This window comes from Mus musculus, chromosome 10 (genome assembly GCF_000001635.26).
Source record: "Mus musculus strain C57BL/6J chromosome 10, GRCm38.p6 C57BL/6J".
NCBI lineage: Eukaryota > Metazoa > Chordata > Mammalia > Rodentia > Muridae > Mus > Mus musculus.
In genome coordinates, this window is record NC_000076.6 from 39558295 (window position 1) to 39573726 (window position 15432).

Genomic DNA, 15432 nt, shown 5'->3' on the forward strand with positions numbered 1-15432 from the left:
GCACTGTATTATCGAAAGCTCAGGCTTGGAATCCCAGCACTTGGGAGACAGGAGCAGGATTATTACTGTTAGTTTCAGGTCAGCCTGGGCTACGTAGCAAGCCCTTGTCTCCAAAAATAAAGAAAAAGAAAACAAGAAAGGAAAAGCCCAGAAAGTATAATGCTGCATTATCCACTTCAAATCACCTTTGTGTGCCGCAGCTCTCCCAACCAGCATTTCTGATTTTATTAATACAGCGGTTTTAATAAAAACTGCTGCCCCAGGTGACTGGTGAGGGGGCTAACAGTAAACAAAACTAGTAATTATTGTCTTCTCAGGGTCAGTCCTTCATCTCCATCTGTACCCTCTGGTCAGTATCCCTCTGCTCCACATTTGTACTCTGATCCATGGAGTGGCTCTCCAAACCTCCTGGTTGTTCCTGTAAGATAAGGGAAAACACTGGGTAATCTGATAACACATGCAGCGGTGCACTGCAGGCTCGCTGAGCAAGCACCATTAACTCCACTGGCCTCTCTCTCAGCACCCGTGTGGCAGCTCACAACAGCAAGCAGACAGATGGGTTTTTAAGAGAGCTTATACAGGGAAGCAAGGGGCCTGAGACAGAAGGCCCCATCCATACACAATATAGTATCATTCTCTTTGAATGAAAAGCTCAGTTCGAAAAAGAAATTTGATATCAGATAGCCTGAGTATCATCTCCATTGTTAAAACATTTATTTACACCATGCAGTTGTCCCGATTCCCACAGCCATGGTGAAGTCCACGCATGACTAGAAAATAAACCACAGACTACAGGTACGTCTGCTCTGAGGTCCCTTGAGAAGCCACACAAGTGGGAAGCAGTAAAGTATTAATACTTTTTTGGTGAGACCTTGTGCTAAGGTGATGGATAAGGTGTTCTGTTAACAAAAGGAGGCGCTGAGGCTGGAGCAAATCGGGTCCCCTGCCAAGAGGTACAGAGTCTGGAAGTGACATCTGTTCGGCGTTCTGCCTGTTGAAGTGGCTTTTGTTCCTTTCCTCAAGAGCCAGAAAGAAAAGTGAGGAGGGTCTACTGAGTTCTTGGACAGCTCAAAGAATAATACTGATGCCTACAAGAAGAGGAGAGGCAAGGACCCAAAGGATAAGGGAAAGAAAACATGGGTACATATGACAGTCTGCGTGGCAACTGCACAATGTCTGAGTTTGAAGGAAGAGTTGGAGAGCTGACTTCTCGTGTTTGAGAAGGAAGCCAGCAAAATGACTCAGAAAGAATAATACAGAGATCATGTCAGGAAGTGAGTGCAGTCCACTTGGCCAGAGGCTCGCAGCTACAATGTTTTAGGCAGAAGGACTGGAGCTGTTACAGCCATGACCATGTTTGAAAACATGAAAGAAGGAGTTGAAGGGACATCTCAGAGCAGCAGGTTGTGGAGTTCTGTGAACTCAGGCCCATCACCTGGGTCCTCGGAAAGAGTGGAGACATGCTGTTCTCCTGAGCTCTGGAGCAGAGGAGAGCTGAGATCAAACTGGGTAACGGAAGGGTATTTTTTAAGAATATTATCATGCATGGTGTACTTAATTGAAGTACTGTTTATGAATGGCAAACTCACTGAGTCCTTGCTGAGCCAGAACATCTTGACCATTGCAAAGGTTCACTGCAGAAGTGGCAGGTTTGCAGGGCCGCCCACCCACGTGTGTTCTGGCCTTTGGTTGGTTGGAAGACAGCTATTCTGTTGCACTCGTCACTCAGTCAGTTGCAGTGTCTACTCTTTTGACAAAGCTGCCGTTGGTATGTGTCTGTTTCAGCCAGTGCGTAGAATTGTTCATATATTCCCTGGACTTTGGGAGGTCTGGAGAGAGTACCTGGAAAAATAAAAGGAGAAATGGGGTGGGGGTTGGGTGCTGCAGGAAAGGAGGCAGCAAGCTAAGAATGCATATCAAAGCTGACAGTGTGGCCTTGCAGTCTAGTCCAGTCCTCACTCTGCATATACTGAGTATACTGCATATATTCTGTCCCATGGACGGAGGCCTTCTCAGCAAATGTGACATGCTGTTTTGGGTTGTCACATGTACTATGTCCAAGTCTTGGGTGGAGCACTGGAAAAATAGGCTTGACCCAAATGGCCAGTTAAACTTTCCATTGGCAGAGACTGAATTAAACGTTTAAAGAAAAGAAGTATTTCCATTTGAGGAATTTGGATTTTTAATGAAATAAACCATTTACTGACAAAAAATTCACGGAATTCTGGGAAAGTAGTTAATTGAATCCTGTGGTGCTGTGCTGTGCACTCAGGGCCAGGTTAAAGCCTTGAGATGTATTTGGGGAGCGGTTGGAGCGGTTGGAGCTGCTCCCTAGAAGCCAGATTCTAGGGAGAGTCTACTGTCATACCTCTGAGCTTCAGGCCTCTATGGACCTTTCCTCCAGGGGCTCCTGGCAGGAGCCAGAACAAGGGAGATTCCTGCAGACCCAAGCTGTGTAGTTCCAGAAGCACCATGAAACTAAGAGGTTTATCTACTTAATTGTGCAGCAAGGAATTGCCTGAGAGAATACCAGCCCCTATGTATGGCTGTGTTCTTGTCTTGGCCCTTTAGGCTTCCTGGAATAGAGACAGGTGGCTGTCTTGGAGCCCCAGCTTCTCAGCTAACCTCCCATGGGAGCAAATGCACATTGGAATCAGACATTGTTTTAAAGGCAGTGCACTGATGTGTTACATAACACAGAAGGGGAGTCTGGGATGGAACATAGGAAGGAAGTGCCATCAGGGCTTCACAACACAGAGGGTTTATGGCTGCTTCATGTTTGTAGAAATTTTTAATCCCAGTCCAATGTTTCTAGCCACTTTTGACCATTTAGTTAGCAGGTAAAAGATGCACACAACCTCTATATTTAGAGTAAGCCTCAATCAGCACTAGAGCTGGGCAGATACCTACCATCTATGCTATTAAGCCTACTTTCCTATCGATAACCCTGAGCTATTACTTACTGTTTCATTTGAGCTGCACTTAATTCCAATTGGCCAACCCTCAGGGCCACAGTTTCAGGCCTCCTAACCCATGGCACTTCTCCTTCCTCCTCCACCTTCTCCTCTTCCTCATTCCCCCTTGTCCCCCACCCCAGGCCCAGGAAACCTGAACCCCACCTATGTCTCTTCTGTCCAGCTATTGGCTGTTGGCATTTTTATTTACCAATCAAAAATAACTTGGGGGCAGAGTCACAGGTCTACATGAAAACTCCAGGTCTTGCCCCACACACACACACACACACAATATTACAATAGACAAGAAGACCAAACCCCAACAGGTTCAGCTCTGTTATTCTGCCGAGTGCCATTTCCTGAGCTTACTGGGGTTTGAACTGTTCCTGAGGAAGTGCTGGCCTCCGTTCCTTCCCTTTCTGTCTGGAGTATCTCAGAAGAGAGCTGCAATCCGTGTACCTTCCCTTGCCTTCAGCTCTCCATCCTAGATCCTGGCTCCTCAGTATCTGGGGGAGGAATTGAGCTCGTTGGCTCCAGGGAACACCCAACAGAAAAAGGTACTCCCACACTGGCCTCAGCATTCTCCCAAGGCAAGGGGCTTGCCTGGCTAGAGTGAAATTATTTGGTCATATTAAAGGTCTACTTAAACACAGTCAAAGGAATGCTAAATTTTGTCACCACCAGAAATTATAAGTACAGAGAATAAAAGAGCATCCTACAAGGACTTAGACAAACAGATGACTGAAATAGTTGTCATCCAGGAAGACCTAGCTAGGATAGGTCCAGCTTCAAAGATGAGAGCAACCCAGAAGCCTGGATGCTCCCTCCAGAGGGAAACAGGAATGTGACCTCTGGCCAAGTGACAGGTTCTGACCCAGTGGTCACCTCCCCCAGAATTAAAGAAGGCTGTGTTGAATATTATGTCGATTCCTTACTAGTGACAACCCTGAGACTCATGCTGTAAATTACAGCAGATTCTTGCTGCTGTAAACTAACTGTCAAGAGTTAGGGAAGATTTTAGATGTCAGGCTCACAAGGTCTTGGCAGAGAGAGGGAGAAGGAAGGGAGGAAAGGGAGGGAGGGTAGGCGGGTGGGCGGACAAGGGAGAGAGTACCTGGAAGCAGCTGAGAAGGGAGCACACTGAGTGATGCCTGCTTCAGCTTCCCATGATGCCTTCTGCTCTGCAGCCTGAGAATGTCAGCATTAGGCAGCTCCTGCAGAGGGGCAGGGAGGTCTCAGATGATAGATGGCCGGATGCTGTCATTCATAAGCAAAGGCCCCAGAGACACCCTGCCTCCCTGTCACAGTTCCCAAACCTCAGAGCACTGTGAGGGTCACCAGGCCAGATGGTGCCAAGCCCTGCTGGCATGAAGGCAAACCTCAGACGCCATGCCTAAGCATGAGGAAAACTGTGACATTCACTGTAGCTCTGCACATAGAAGACCTGTTGCTTTTATTCTACAGGGTGTTTGTGTGCTTTAGTCATACAAACATTTCTTTTTTAATTTCTTTAACTTTACATTGGTGTTCTGCCTCCATGTCTGTCTCTGTGGGGGTGTCAGGTCCTCTGGAACTGGAACTACAGGCAGTTGAACTAACTGCCATGTGGGTGCTGGGATTTGAACCTGGGTCCTTTGGAAGACTGAGTCATCTTTCCATCTCCCGAAGATTCCTTTTTAATTATGTTTCTTGTTAATTGTGTGAGGATATGTGCACGTATGTACCAGTATCTCCTGAAACCAGAGGTGTCAGTTGCTCTGGAACTGGAATGACAGGCCGCCTAGTATGAATGCATGCTGAGAATTGAACTTGGGTACTTTGCAACTCTAAGCAACATTCTAGCAACATTAAGCCCCTTCCCCTAGTCCTGTGTTTTACCTTTCCTAGTGAGTATAATTTACACATAACAAAGGTTAATTTAAAAGTATACTCCCATGAGTTTTGACTAGTGAAATTTGATTGTTCACACGGACTAACTACACTGGGGTCATGGACTGCAGCCTGAGTTATTTCTCATGGCAGAGCATGGCTCCCAACCTGGCTTTGTTTTAAACTGTTTCAGTGACAGAAATAAGACAGAGCTTGCATGTAGCCCACACAAACAAAATATTTGCTGTTGGCCTTTCACAGGAAAAACATGGGCATTCAACCATGGCTTCTGTCACCTCTCAGCTCCCTCTGCCCTTTCACCCGTGGCCCCCACCCCAACCCCAACCCCCATCCGTGCGCAGCAACCTCTGATCTGGTTTCTATCATGCAGTCTCTGGCCTTTCTAGGGTCTCATCCAGGTGAAATCGTACAGTGCGCTGCCTCTTGTGTCTGGCTTCTTTCACGTGTAGTGCTTTGAGAGTCACTGTCTGGGCTTTTGCATCTATGAGTTCTCCATTCCTTTGTTCCACTCCTTCGTGCTGTGATAGCCTATTACAGGCATGGTTCCCCTCCTGAGAGGGAGGACGGCCTCCTTATGCTTTAACCTTAGCCACGTGCCCATTCTCACTGGCCCCTGTCTTCGCAGGCATGAACAACCGGGAGGTGCTGGAGCAGGTGGAGAGAGGCTATAGGATGCCCTGCCCACAGGACTGCCCGATCTCCCTGCACGAGCTCATGATCCACTGCTGGAAAAAGGATCCGGAAGAGCGCCCGACCTTCGAGTACTTGCAGGGCTTCCTGGAGGACTACTTTACGGCCACAGAGCCCCAGTATCAGCCCGGTGAAAACCTGTGAGAGCCTGCGCTTCAGACGCCTCTTCCCGAGGCCTCCCTACCCCTCCCCATTAGCTTCCAATTCTGTAGCCAGCTGCCCCAGAGCAGCGAGAACCGTCCAGGATCAGATTGCATGTGACTCTGAAGCTGAACTTCCACGGCCCTCATTAATGACACTTGTCCCCCAGTCCGAACCTCCTCTGTGAACCATCTGAGACAGAAGCGTGTTATTTCTCAGACTTGGAAATGCATTGTATCGATGTTATGTCAAAGGCCAAACCTCTGTTCAGTGTAAATAGCTGCTCCTGTGCCAACAATCCCAGTGCTTTCCTTTTTTAAAAAAGAAAAAGCAAATCCTATGTGATTTTAACTCTGTCTTCACCTGATTCAACTAAAAAAAAAAAAGTATTATTTTCCAAAAGTGGCCTCTTTGTCTAAAACAATAAAATTTTTTTTCATGTTTTAACAAAAAATGATCAGGACAGGTGTTTGGGTTTTTTTTCCCTTTTTTATACATATGATATATATGTTAACATATGTTCCTGTACATACACCATGTGGGTGCTACCATGGAGACTGGCCAGCGTAGGCCACATAGCTACAGGACCGGAGTGGGGATTACTGCAGAACCCTGCCAGCAAAGCACTGGTGTCAGCCTGCAAGCCGGTGGCCTCATTTTTTGACTTCTACGAAGCATGACGTCCTCTCCATTTGGACTGCACTTTTTTGGTTCCTAATCATACCTATAGATTGTTCATGTGACTTTTTTCAGGTCCCAGGGCCTAGTCACGAGTTTTAGTGCCAGTTTTTGCTCCAGCGAACTGTGATTCGTTCTTGAAACTTAGGAGTGAGCATTTTAAGCAAAAAGCAGCCAGCCAGTTCTACCACAAGAGCTGCAAGACGGAGACCACACAAACTTCCTGTATAAATATGAATGCTGAAGGGTTCAGGTGTTTTCCTTTTATTTAATAAATCTTGTAACCACATTTAAATGGTCTAAACCCATAGCATTGTAGTCATGGCAACCTACTAAACTTTCTCATGCAACTAAAAATTATGGGAAGGCAAGGGTGGGGGGTTGTACACGTCCCATTGTAAAATAAGTGTTTTACTGTCCTGTACTGCTAATGAGTGACTCTCCGTGTCAGGAGTGCTCCAGTGAATAACTATGCACTACTTTACATTTCATGGGGGTGCACAAAAAAAAAAAAGTATTACATTTTTAGTTGCTGTTTGTACCAACCTCGAATTACGTATGTTTAACAACAAATCAATTCCTATTTCTATTGAGTTTTTTAATACTGACTAGCAATTCTGAAGTCTTAATTCCTTTTTTTTGTTAATGATTTACTTGTGAGTTTACATTTTTAAATTGTTTAACTTTCCTAATTTAGTAATTAAAAAGAGAGCATTTTACATTTGAAAAAAAAATTTTTGTTTATTTGTGTACACCACAGAAGGTACCCTAGGCGTTCTGTGACATACCTGGCCCGTCCCAGATGGTGAGGAAGCACCTGGTAAATCGGGCCACTGTGCAGCGATTTCCAAACGACAGAAACATGCAGAGCATCTGGAGACCCTCCCCACCAAAAGGCAAAGCAGTTATCTGGCTAACTCAGAGTGGCTAAAGCAAAACTGGGCGTACTTGAGCGCCATAGTGTATCCCGCACTGTCTCTCGCTGGAATTCACCGTGTCCTATTTGTACAGGAGACAGTAGTCTTTCTTGGTCTCAAGTCATAAATACATTTCCAAGTATCCTACTTCTAAAATGAAGTTGCTAAGCATGTGACCATGTGGTATGGGGGAGAGGGGGAGGGGGGACTGGGTAGCCATCCAGGCCTGGATCTACCATGGTTCCCTGCAGAACTCCGAACCTCCCCTGCAGGCCAGTGTGTCTGGAGACAAAGTACAGACAAGATGCTCTCCCAGCCTCTGGCAGCCCTGCCTTCTTACAACTCTAAGTCCACCGTGTCATATGGAGCCATATAAGGAGGAAAATCTTTCATTGTTGTGGAAATAATTACCTTTAGAAAAGATTATAGCGTTTTGGGGAGGAAGATGAAACATTTTTTAAATCAAAATTGTTACTATTTTGGATATGAATACCATTGATAGAGTTTTGAAAACTTACGAGGTGCAGTTTTTATCACATAGGATTAGTCATTAGCAGGTTTTAGATTTTTGTTAAGATAATTTTATTTTCAATCCTCACTTTGCATTAGACAATTTGCAAATATTCCCTGGAGGGTTTTTGTTTTGACTCATTGAAAGTCTTTGAGGGAAAAAAAAATGCACTTTTAATTTCATACAGCTTTTTAAATTTCATCAAGTGAGTTCTCTGTGGGTTCCTGTATATAAAAGAAAACTAAGGACATGCATCACTGAGAGAGCACGCTTACGAGGTCAGAGTCCTGGAGCACTCTAGAATAGAAGAACTACAGTCAGGAAGAAACCAAAGAAATGTACAGGTTTTTCCAAGAGTCCAGTGTGCTTTCTAGGGAGGCTCAACTCCCATCTGGAAGTGTCTGCTTCGTAAGTGATAGACACTGGGATCGGGAAACTGAAGTTGCTCACCAGAAAGTTCTCTTATGACAAAGGAAAAATAGCACTTACTGTGAAGCAGGTGAAAATGTTTGGGGAGAAAACCTCTTTGTTGTTTCTCTTTAAAAAAAAAATAATAACATTTTTATGTGTATTGGTGTAAGGGCGTCGGATCCCCTGGAACTGGAGTTACAGACAGTTGTGAGCTGTCATGATGGGAACTGAACCTGGGTCCTCTGGAAGAGCAGCTAGTGTTCTTGACCACTGAGCCATCTCTCCAGCCCCTGTTGCTTTCCTTTAGTAACCCAGAATGAGGACTAAGGACTTACTCTCTGAGAGCCAACTGGGGTTACCTAGTTTGCACTTGGATACCTTTTTAATAAGCTATTCTCTTAAAAGCTCACATAGGAAGCTCACTGGAGAAGGCCATTTTCATAACACAAGAGTAAACATTGGTTCACTCCACTGTCGTTGCACCACACACTCAGGCTGCTGCGTTGAGGGACCTGATAGGATCCCAGCAGATGCGGGGTGCCACATGTCAGCAGCGACTCAGTGGACTTTAAGGGCCCTGCCCCAGTGACCAGGTGTTTCCATGGGGAAAGCCAAGGGTAACCATGGTCCCTCGAAACCTGCCGTGTGACTCAAGATCTCCAGGCACCTGGCTGTGTTTACTCACCCGGAGACGACAGGAATCCTGTGAGTAAAGTCTTGGCAGCAGAGGATTCTCTAGTACCAGCAGAGCTATGAAATCTATCTATGATTTCTCACGGGGCTATAACAGCGCCCGCCGTATTAATTGGGATGGTTCTTTCCTGGGAAGGTAAGATGCTCAGCGGTACACCCAGGAGAAAAGCGCCATAGCTTTGCTGCAGAAAAGATGCCATGTCTATTGTTGGCCCTGACGCAGAACAAGGCGGCCCACAGGGTGGGCGTTTCCTAATGGTGTATTTGAGTAAAATGGTATTTGGTCAGTTTGTTCTGGAAGATATTTTAATACATTCAGATGGCTTTTGTTGGCTTTCTTGCCACTGTGTGTTACACTGACCTTCTTTCTGTTAGGCTAGTGTCAGAAATATACTTTCTGGAAGGGAGATGAGACGGAGGGAAGGAAGGAGATTAGCTTTGATCCTGAAAGAAGGGGAAAAACAGCCTGTGGCATCATTATCTAAGTTTAATTTTTTTTTTAATTCTCAAATGTAGATTCCAACTCTACAGAATGTAATAAAAATGCCTTTATTATCTTCTAAATATCAAATGAACCTTCACAACTGTGTTTATATCAATATTCCATGAAGTTTTATGACAAACATCCAAACTATTCCTCATTTTTCCCGATGTATGAAATATACAGAATCCTATGGGAAGGACATGGAGACCTCTTTATATATCTTTATTTTAAAATAAAAGCGGGAGAATATAGCTAAGTGGTAAGCCACTTACTTTGCATGCCTTTGTCTCTTGTCTCTCTCTGACTCCCTCTCTCTCTCTCTCTCTCTCTCTCTCTCTCTCTCTCTCTCTCTCTCTCTCTCTCTCTCACCCTCTCACCCTCTCACCCCACCCCTCTCAAACTCTAGGCATTGAAATATAAAGCGGTTTGTGATTTTGTAGGAACCACCCTGTAAGAATGCAGTCCTAGACAGCAGCCAGAACAAGCAGACTTCCTCTCTGGAGTCCTCAGAACTCATGTCACTGTGTGCTTCAAACCACCCGTGTGTTCAGTAACACTTCTCTTCTTTCAGTGGGTTTTCTGTGGCAGACTGAGCACTCCTGGAGACCAGAAACTGCCCAGCATTAACGATTCTCCTCTCCCTCACCTTGAACGGAGATGAGCTTCTGGCAGATGTGGGGCCAATGCATGAGTGGATGGTTAGATGGATGGTGCCTACCACCCAGTGGGGTGGCGCTTTGCCTTCAGATGACACGCTTATCTCAGAGCCTGCTGGGTGTGGGGGAGCTGCGGCATGCGGCCCCAGCACTAGCCTGGCCTGCTACAACTCGAAGTCATCAGTCTTCAGGATAACTGTGAAAGCTTTCTCTCCAGCCTGAACCAGGCACAACCAGTGACCCCACTCCTTCCCCCAGGTCTCGGCACAACACCCTCGGTAGAAAGTCAGACTTCTTGGACCGTGCTAGGTGACTGCCCAGAGTAAAAGACCAAGTGAGGTATAGTTCACAATGCATGCAAGTGAGGTGCCATTTGAATTTGATAATTTTATGACAACTGGATATTCCAGTTCCTAAGATAACCATCTTTGTGTTCATATAAAAATGTATCTCAACTGGGCGTGATGGTACACGCCTTTAATTCCAGCACTTGGGAGGCAGAGGCAGGCGGATTTCTGAGTTCGAGTCCGGCCTGGTCTACAGAGTGAGTTCCAGGACAGCCAAGGCTATACAGAGAAACCCTGTCTTGAAAAATTAAAAAAAAAAAAAAAAAAGTATCTCCATGCCCTCCAGATGTTCAGTGTCCACGGCCTGTGGCTTGCAATGCCCCTATTGCAGCTCTCATGACCCAGGTACTTCTGGCCTACGTGAGAAGCTCTGTATGAAGTGGTAACTTATTGTAGTGTGAAGACTAAACGTGAAAAAGGTATTGTTGCCCCCTACGCATGGGGCTTTCCTGACTTCCCCACTCAAACAAGAACAGCCTCATGGTTGAGTGGGAGGGAAGCCAAGGGAGAGCTTTATGACAGAAAGGAAAAGATAAGCCAGCTGGAGCCTCTGGAAGCAGAGGTCAGATCAGCTTTCCTGGCCAGTCTGTTGCAAATCAGAGCAGGAGGGATGGAAACCTTAAATAAAGGAGAAGACTGAGCTGGGAAGAGAGGCGCCCTGGTCATCACTCTCTGGAAGAGTGGGAGGAAGGCAGACATGACAGGAGGTACACATGAGGACTAGTTATTCCTTGCTTTAAACTTCTGATGAACGTTCACTCCGAGCTAGACCACGTGTACCAGAAACTCAAAGGTGTATGTTAATATTCACACCCCAGTGAAGACAGAGACCCAGAGCTGTCTGTAGATGGGAAGCCCAGGGCTGAGTCGAAGGGAGGCACCCGTGCAGCATGGGGTCTGCAGGGCAGGCAGCACACCGTGGAGTGGGTTAGGTGTCACATAATAGGGACAGAACTTCTTGCTTTCAAGGTGACACCTGATTCTCATGCATTGAACACAGAAGCTGGTCAGTAAATGGATCTGAACAAAGAAAAAGCAAAGCTACATGCATCACCTCCCCACACACATCTGTCCTTCTAGATGGAGGTGTGGTAAATGGCTGCAGTCAAAGACGGGTAAGGTGCTTCGATGTGTGGGTGGGGGAGGTGTAGCGAGTGCATATGGAACCTTCCTTACCTGCCAGCCTGTCAGAGATGCGGTGTCACTGTGCGCCTGTCTCTGCCTCCTGCCTTGTGCAAAGAATGTTGGGATTACAGACATATGCCTCTGCCTCCAAATTTACATGGGCACAAGAGACCCAAATTCAGTTCCTCACAAAGGCAAAGCAAGCACTTTTTTACCCAGTGAGTCATCTCTCCAGTCCCAAGAATAAGGGACCAGACAGGGTGTTGATTCCCAGGGTCCCTGCTGGAGTATGACTAGGAATATAGAATCCAAGAATTGCTGGCAAAGAACTTGTACTAACTCGGTCGCTCTCCCTGGGACATTTGACAGAGCTCTCCTGTTTGTCCGTTCTTCGCTTGTTGGCCGCTTCATTTGCTCTGTCATACAATTTGCAAATTTATAAAAGTTACTGCTCAGAGTCACAAGGTGCTCTGGTTGTTTTGTTCTGGGTATTTTTCCTTTAGTTAATTATCTAGTGCTTGCTCTGTAATAATCAATGGGTAGCTAATTGGAAGCAAGAGAGAATGAAATGAGTATTATTTGAATAGTGTTTTTAATGAAAAGCACACATGAAATACTATAGGGAAACAGCACAAGAGAATTTTTTTTCTTTTTTTTTTTTTTTTTTTTTTGCATGTGTTTACAAACAGATTCACATAAGCTTGTCACAAACCAAATCCAAGTGTATGGATCATTTTGTTTCATTTTCCAGATCCCCCCCCCCCCAAGGGGGTGAGTGGGCATTGGAGGATACCAGGCGGAGGCCAGGCCTCAGGAGATGGAGAACTAGAGCCCCAGCCGTCCTAAATGAAGCTGAAGGGCTGTCAGTTCCCAGAGAGTGCATGAGGAAATGGTTAGCACGAGACAGCACTTGCATAGAGAATCAGAGATGAGTAACAATGGTTCCTGGTAAATTAGCCATATTACATCATGCACACAGTAACGGAGGGACGATTAGGAAAAATGAATACTAATTTGCCCAAATCCTTTACATAAAATGCATTGACTCTTTTTTTAATTTGATAGACTTTTTGATTTTTTAAAAACATGGGCAGCTCCAGGAAGCTCCCAGCAGAGCATCATTGTGAGAGGAGGAGGAGGAGGGGGAGGAGGAGGAGGAGGAGGAAGATAAACCATCGAAGGCCTTCATAAGCCATTTCACCCCCCTCCTCTCAACCTGCGAATATCAGAAAATATTTGTTTGTACATTCCTGAAGGTCTCTAAGTGAAAATGGAAGGCATTAATCATTGTCTCTGCTATCACTAAACCATGACCTCACCATGTTGGAGGGCAGGAAAGTGATGCTTCCTTCTATCTGTATGTCTGCGCTGACTCAGACGGTCTCTGGGTTTTGAGTAGTAGGGGGAGGATTGGAATGGAGCAGAGCTGTACTTAAAACGGCAAAGGCAAGAACAAAAGCAGCATGCGTGCAGCCAAAGGGGACCTTGGAAGTTACACAGATGAAACAAAACGCTATGCTTGCCTGAGAGTCTGGTTTCCAAAGCAAACGCAAAATGGAGAGCCTTGTTCCAACCATAAAGGTCTCACCATCTATAGTTCCTTTGCAATAAAAGGGGCCCTGTAATCTACTGTGACAGCCAGAAGCTGCACTGGTGCTCTGAATTATGATATTTGCTCACGACTAATACAGATTTTTCCAAAGCAGCGTAGCATTTGTAGCTATAGCATCCTCTGCCCTTTGGCAGAACACAGCCATGTCCGCCAGCTTTCCCTGCTTCCGTTCCTTCCTGTCCCAGCCCCCACGCCTTTCCACCTCTTCCCATTACAATCAGACCATTCTTGCTTCCTCCTTTGTTTGCTTCGGCACACCTCCCTTCATAGGATCCCTGTTAATTTATTAAAATCAGACTTTTTTTTCTTTCTTTTTTAAGATGTATTCTCACTATGCATCCCAGGCTGACCTCAAACTCAAGACCTGCCTGCCTCAGCCTCCCTCCCAACTGCTAGGATCTGGGGCGTGTATCCCTTAGGTCTCTACCCTTCAAGGCAAACCTGTGGCTGCTGGACTGCATCCTGAGCAGGCATCCTGTAGGAGAGTTGCCCAGTCTCCTCTGGAAACTTACTGGTCTCAAAGTTGAACTTTGTAACCCTCAAATCTCAACACTTCTCTCCTGGGAGCCCATTTTAGGTAGGCAGTTCCCTGACCCCAGTTCTCCTCCCTGCCTCGCCCCCAGCCCCCAGCCCCCAGCCCTGCCCCCGACCTATGATTTATCAGACTTTATACCTGAGTCTCCAGCGACTTGCTATCAATCAGCTTTATGCAAATAGAAAAGGCGACCCTACCTCAACAAGCTTTGCTGCCATCTGCCAGGAAATTGCTACAATAAATATGCAAAAGGATAATGATTCAAATGTGAATGCCACCCTTTCAAATCCTGCAGTACAAAAAAACGGCACAAACTGGGGTGTCAATCCTGCAGTGTGAAATCACCGGAGCTGTCCTGAAACCCTGCATAAAATCATGGCCCCATGAAGTCAGCCTTGCCTGTTCGTAGCAATTTTAAAATCTAAGCCTTTCAACCGTGATCAGAAACTGTGGAGAGGCGGTCCCCAGGTAGCAGCCTGTAACAATGACAGACTTCTTTCTAGAACTCAGCCAGAGCGTGGACTCTAGTGTAGGGCACACAAAAGCATCCAAGTTAAGGAGTGGGCACACTTGACCATGAGGGTGCTAGGGCAGAGACCATGCTCAACCAGGGTGGGGCAGGGGGTGCACCACACCCCTCTGCCTTCTCACTAATCACTCCAGCATCACCTCCACTTTCTGGTAATCTACAACACAAATCAACCCCAAAACCTCATGGCAGAAATAGATGCACATGGGTGCATTTTGTACAGAACTCTGCAGTTCAGAGGGACTTCTAGCTACGACTGGCCTCTGCTCCTCAGGGCCGCAGCTGGGACTGCATGGAGGAGGCTGGGCATCTTTCACAATAGCTCCTAGCTGCTGAGCAAGAACCCAGCTGGGACTGTGGGTGAGGACCTGAGCTCCCAGGTGGCCCGTGGGCTGGCTCACACCGTGGGGATCAACCGTGTTGAGACATCCCAGCTGACTCATGGCAAAGCAGAGACAAGCTGCTCCCACCAAGCCCCGCCCAAACCAAGTTTCTAAACAAAAGAAATGACTGAGGACTCTAGCTATGAGGTTTGGGGTTGTTTTATAGCAGCTCATCACCAGAATGTGTAGGCTATCACAGCTCCCTCGTATGCCTCCCCTCATGCTGTGTCTAGGAAAATGAAAACCGAATCTCCCAGGCTGCTATACTGTTTGCACCACAACCGTGAATTAGACTATACCGGTCAGATGTAGTTGTGGAAAGTTTGTAAGGCCAAAGGGAGGTATATGCCAGGCCCCTGAAGCTTGTGCTTGTGTATGCCCTAGGAAGCAAGAACATGTAGCCACAGCTCTGTAGCAGCAGCTCCAACATTGGTTTTCTGTCTCTCACCCTCCTGGTTCATGCAGGAGACCACAGTTCCGCTGTCTGAGTGGTTCCCTTGGTGAACCTCTTCCAGCCCTTCCAGTAAGTCCATAAATTGTTACATTACATCTCTCTTCACTTAAAAGCCATAGGGTGGGGCATGCATCCTAGGCTGACCTGAGTCAGCATCCCCAGGTGAGCCCCACTGTTCCATCTCCTATCTCTCTGTCCTTGCTTGCTTGCTCGTTTTCTCTCACTGGGCACTCTTGTTTTCTTTCCATGCTGAGGATGGAACCGAAGCCTCCAATACAATACACTTATCAAGCACTCTCAGCCCGCTGGTCTTTCTTTTAGTATTTATCTATACTTGTGCCGGTGGGTTATTTCTCTGCCCGTTGAAATGAGCCAGTTCAAGCCAGATTAGATTATATATAGGCAGGTTTATTGGGTGGGGA

The 15432-nt window shown here is 46.4% G+C and overlaps 1 protein-coding gene and 1 long non-coding RNA gene across 8 annotated transcripts in view; one reads left to right on the forward strand and one right to left on the reverse strand.

Moving 5' to 3' along the window:
* Fyn (Fyn proto-oncogene) overlaps positions 1-7087 on the forward strand; it is a 195639-nt gene extending 188552 nt beyond the window's left edge. For 4 of the 7 annotated variants that reach the window (XM_011243117.3, XM_006512540.4, XM_030244881.1 and 1 more), the window contains one exon: positions 5470-6867. In XM_011243117.3, the coding sequence (XP_011241419.1) occupies positions 5470-5678 (209 nt within the window). In that variant the 3' untranslated portion in view covers positions 5679-6867. Of the gene's footprint in view, positions 1-5469 lie in introns of all 7 variants that reach the window. The other 3 variants (NM_001122893.1, NM_008054.2, NM_001122892.1) reach the window with 1 other exon arrangement.
* The window catches only part of Gm16364 (predicted gene 16364), a 57612-nt gene that overhangs the window by 2224 nt on the left and 39956 nt on the right, over positions 1-15432 (reverse strand). Inside the window, exons 3-4 of the long non-coding RNA NR_152259.1 lie at positions 1590-1842; positions 186-418 (exon numbers count right to left, since the gene is read on the reverse strand). This is a non-coding gene — a long non-coding RNA (predicted gene 16364). The remainder of the gene's footprint in view (positions 1-185; positions 419-1589; positions 1843-15432) is intronic.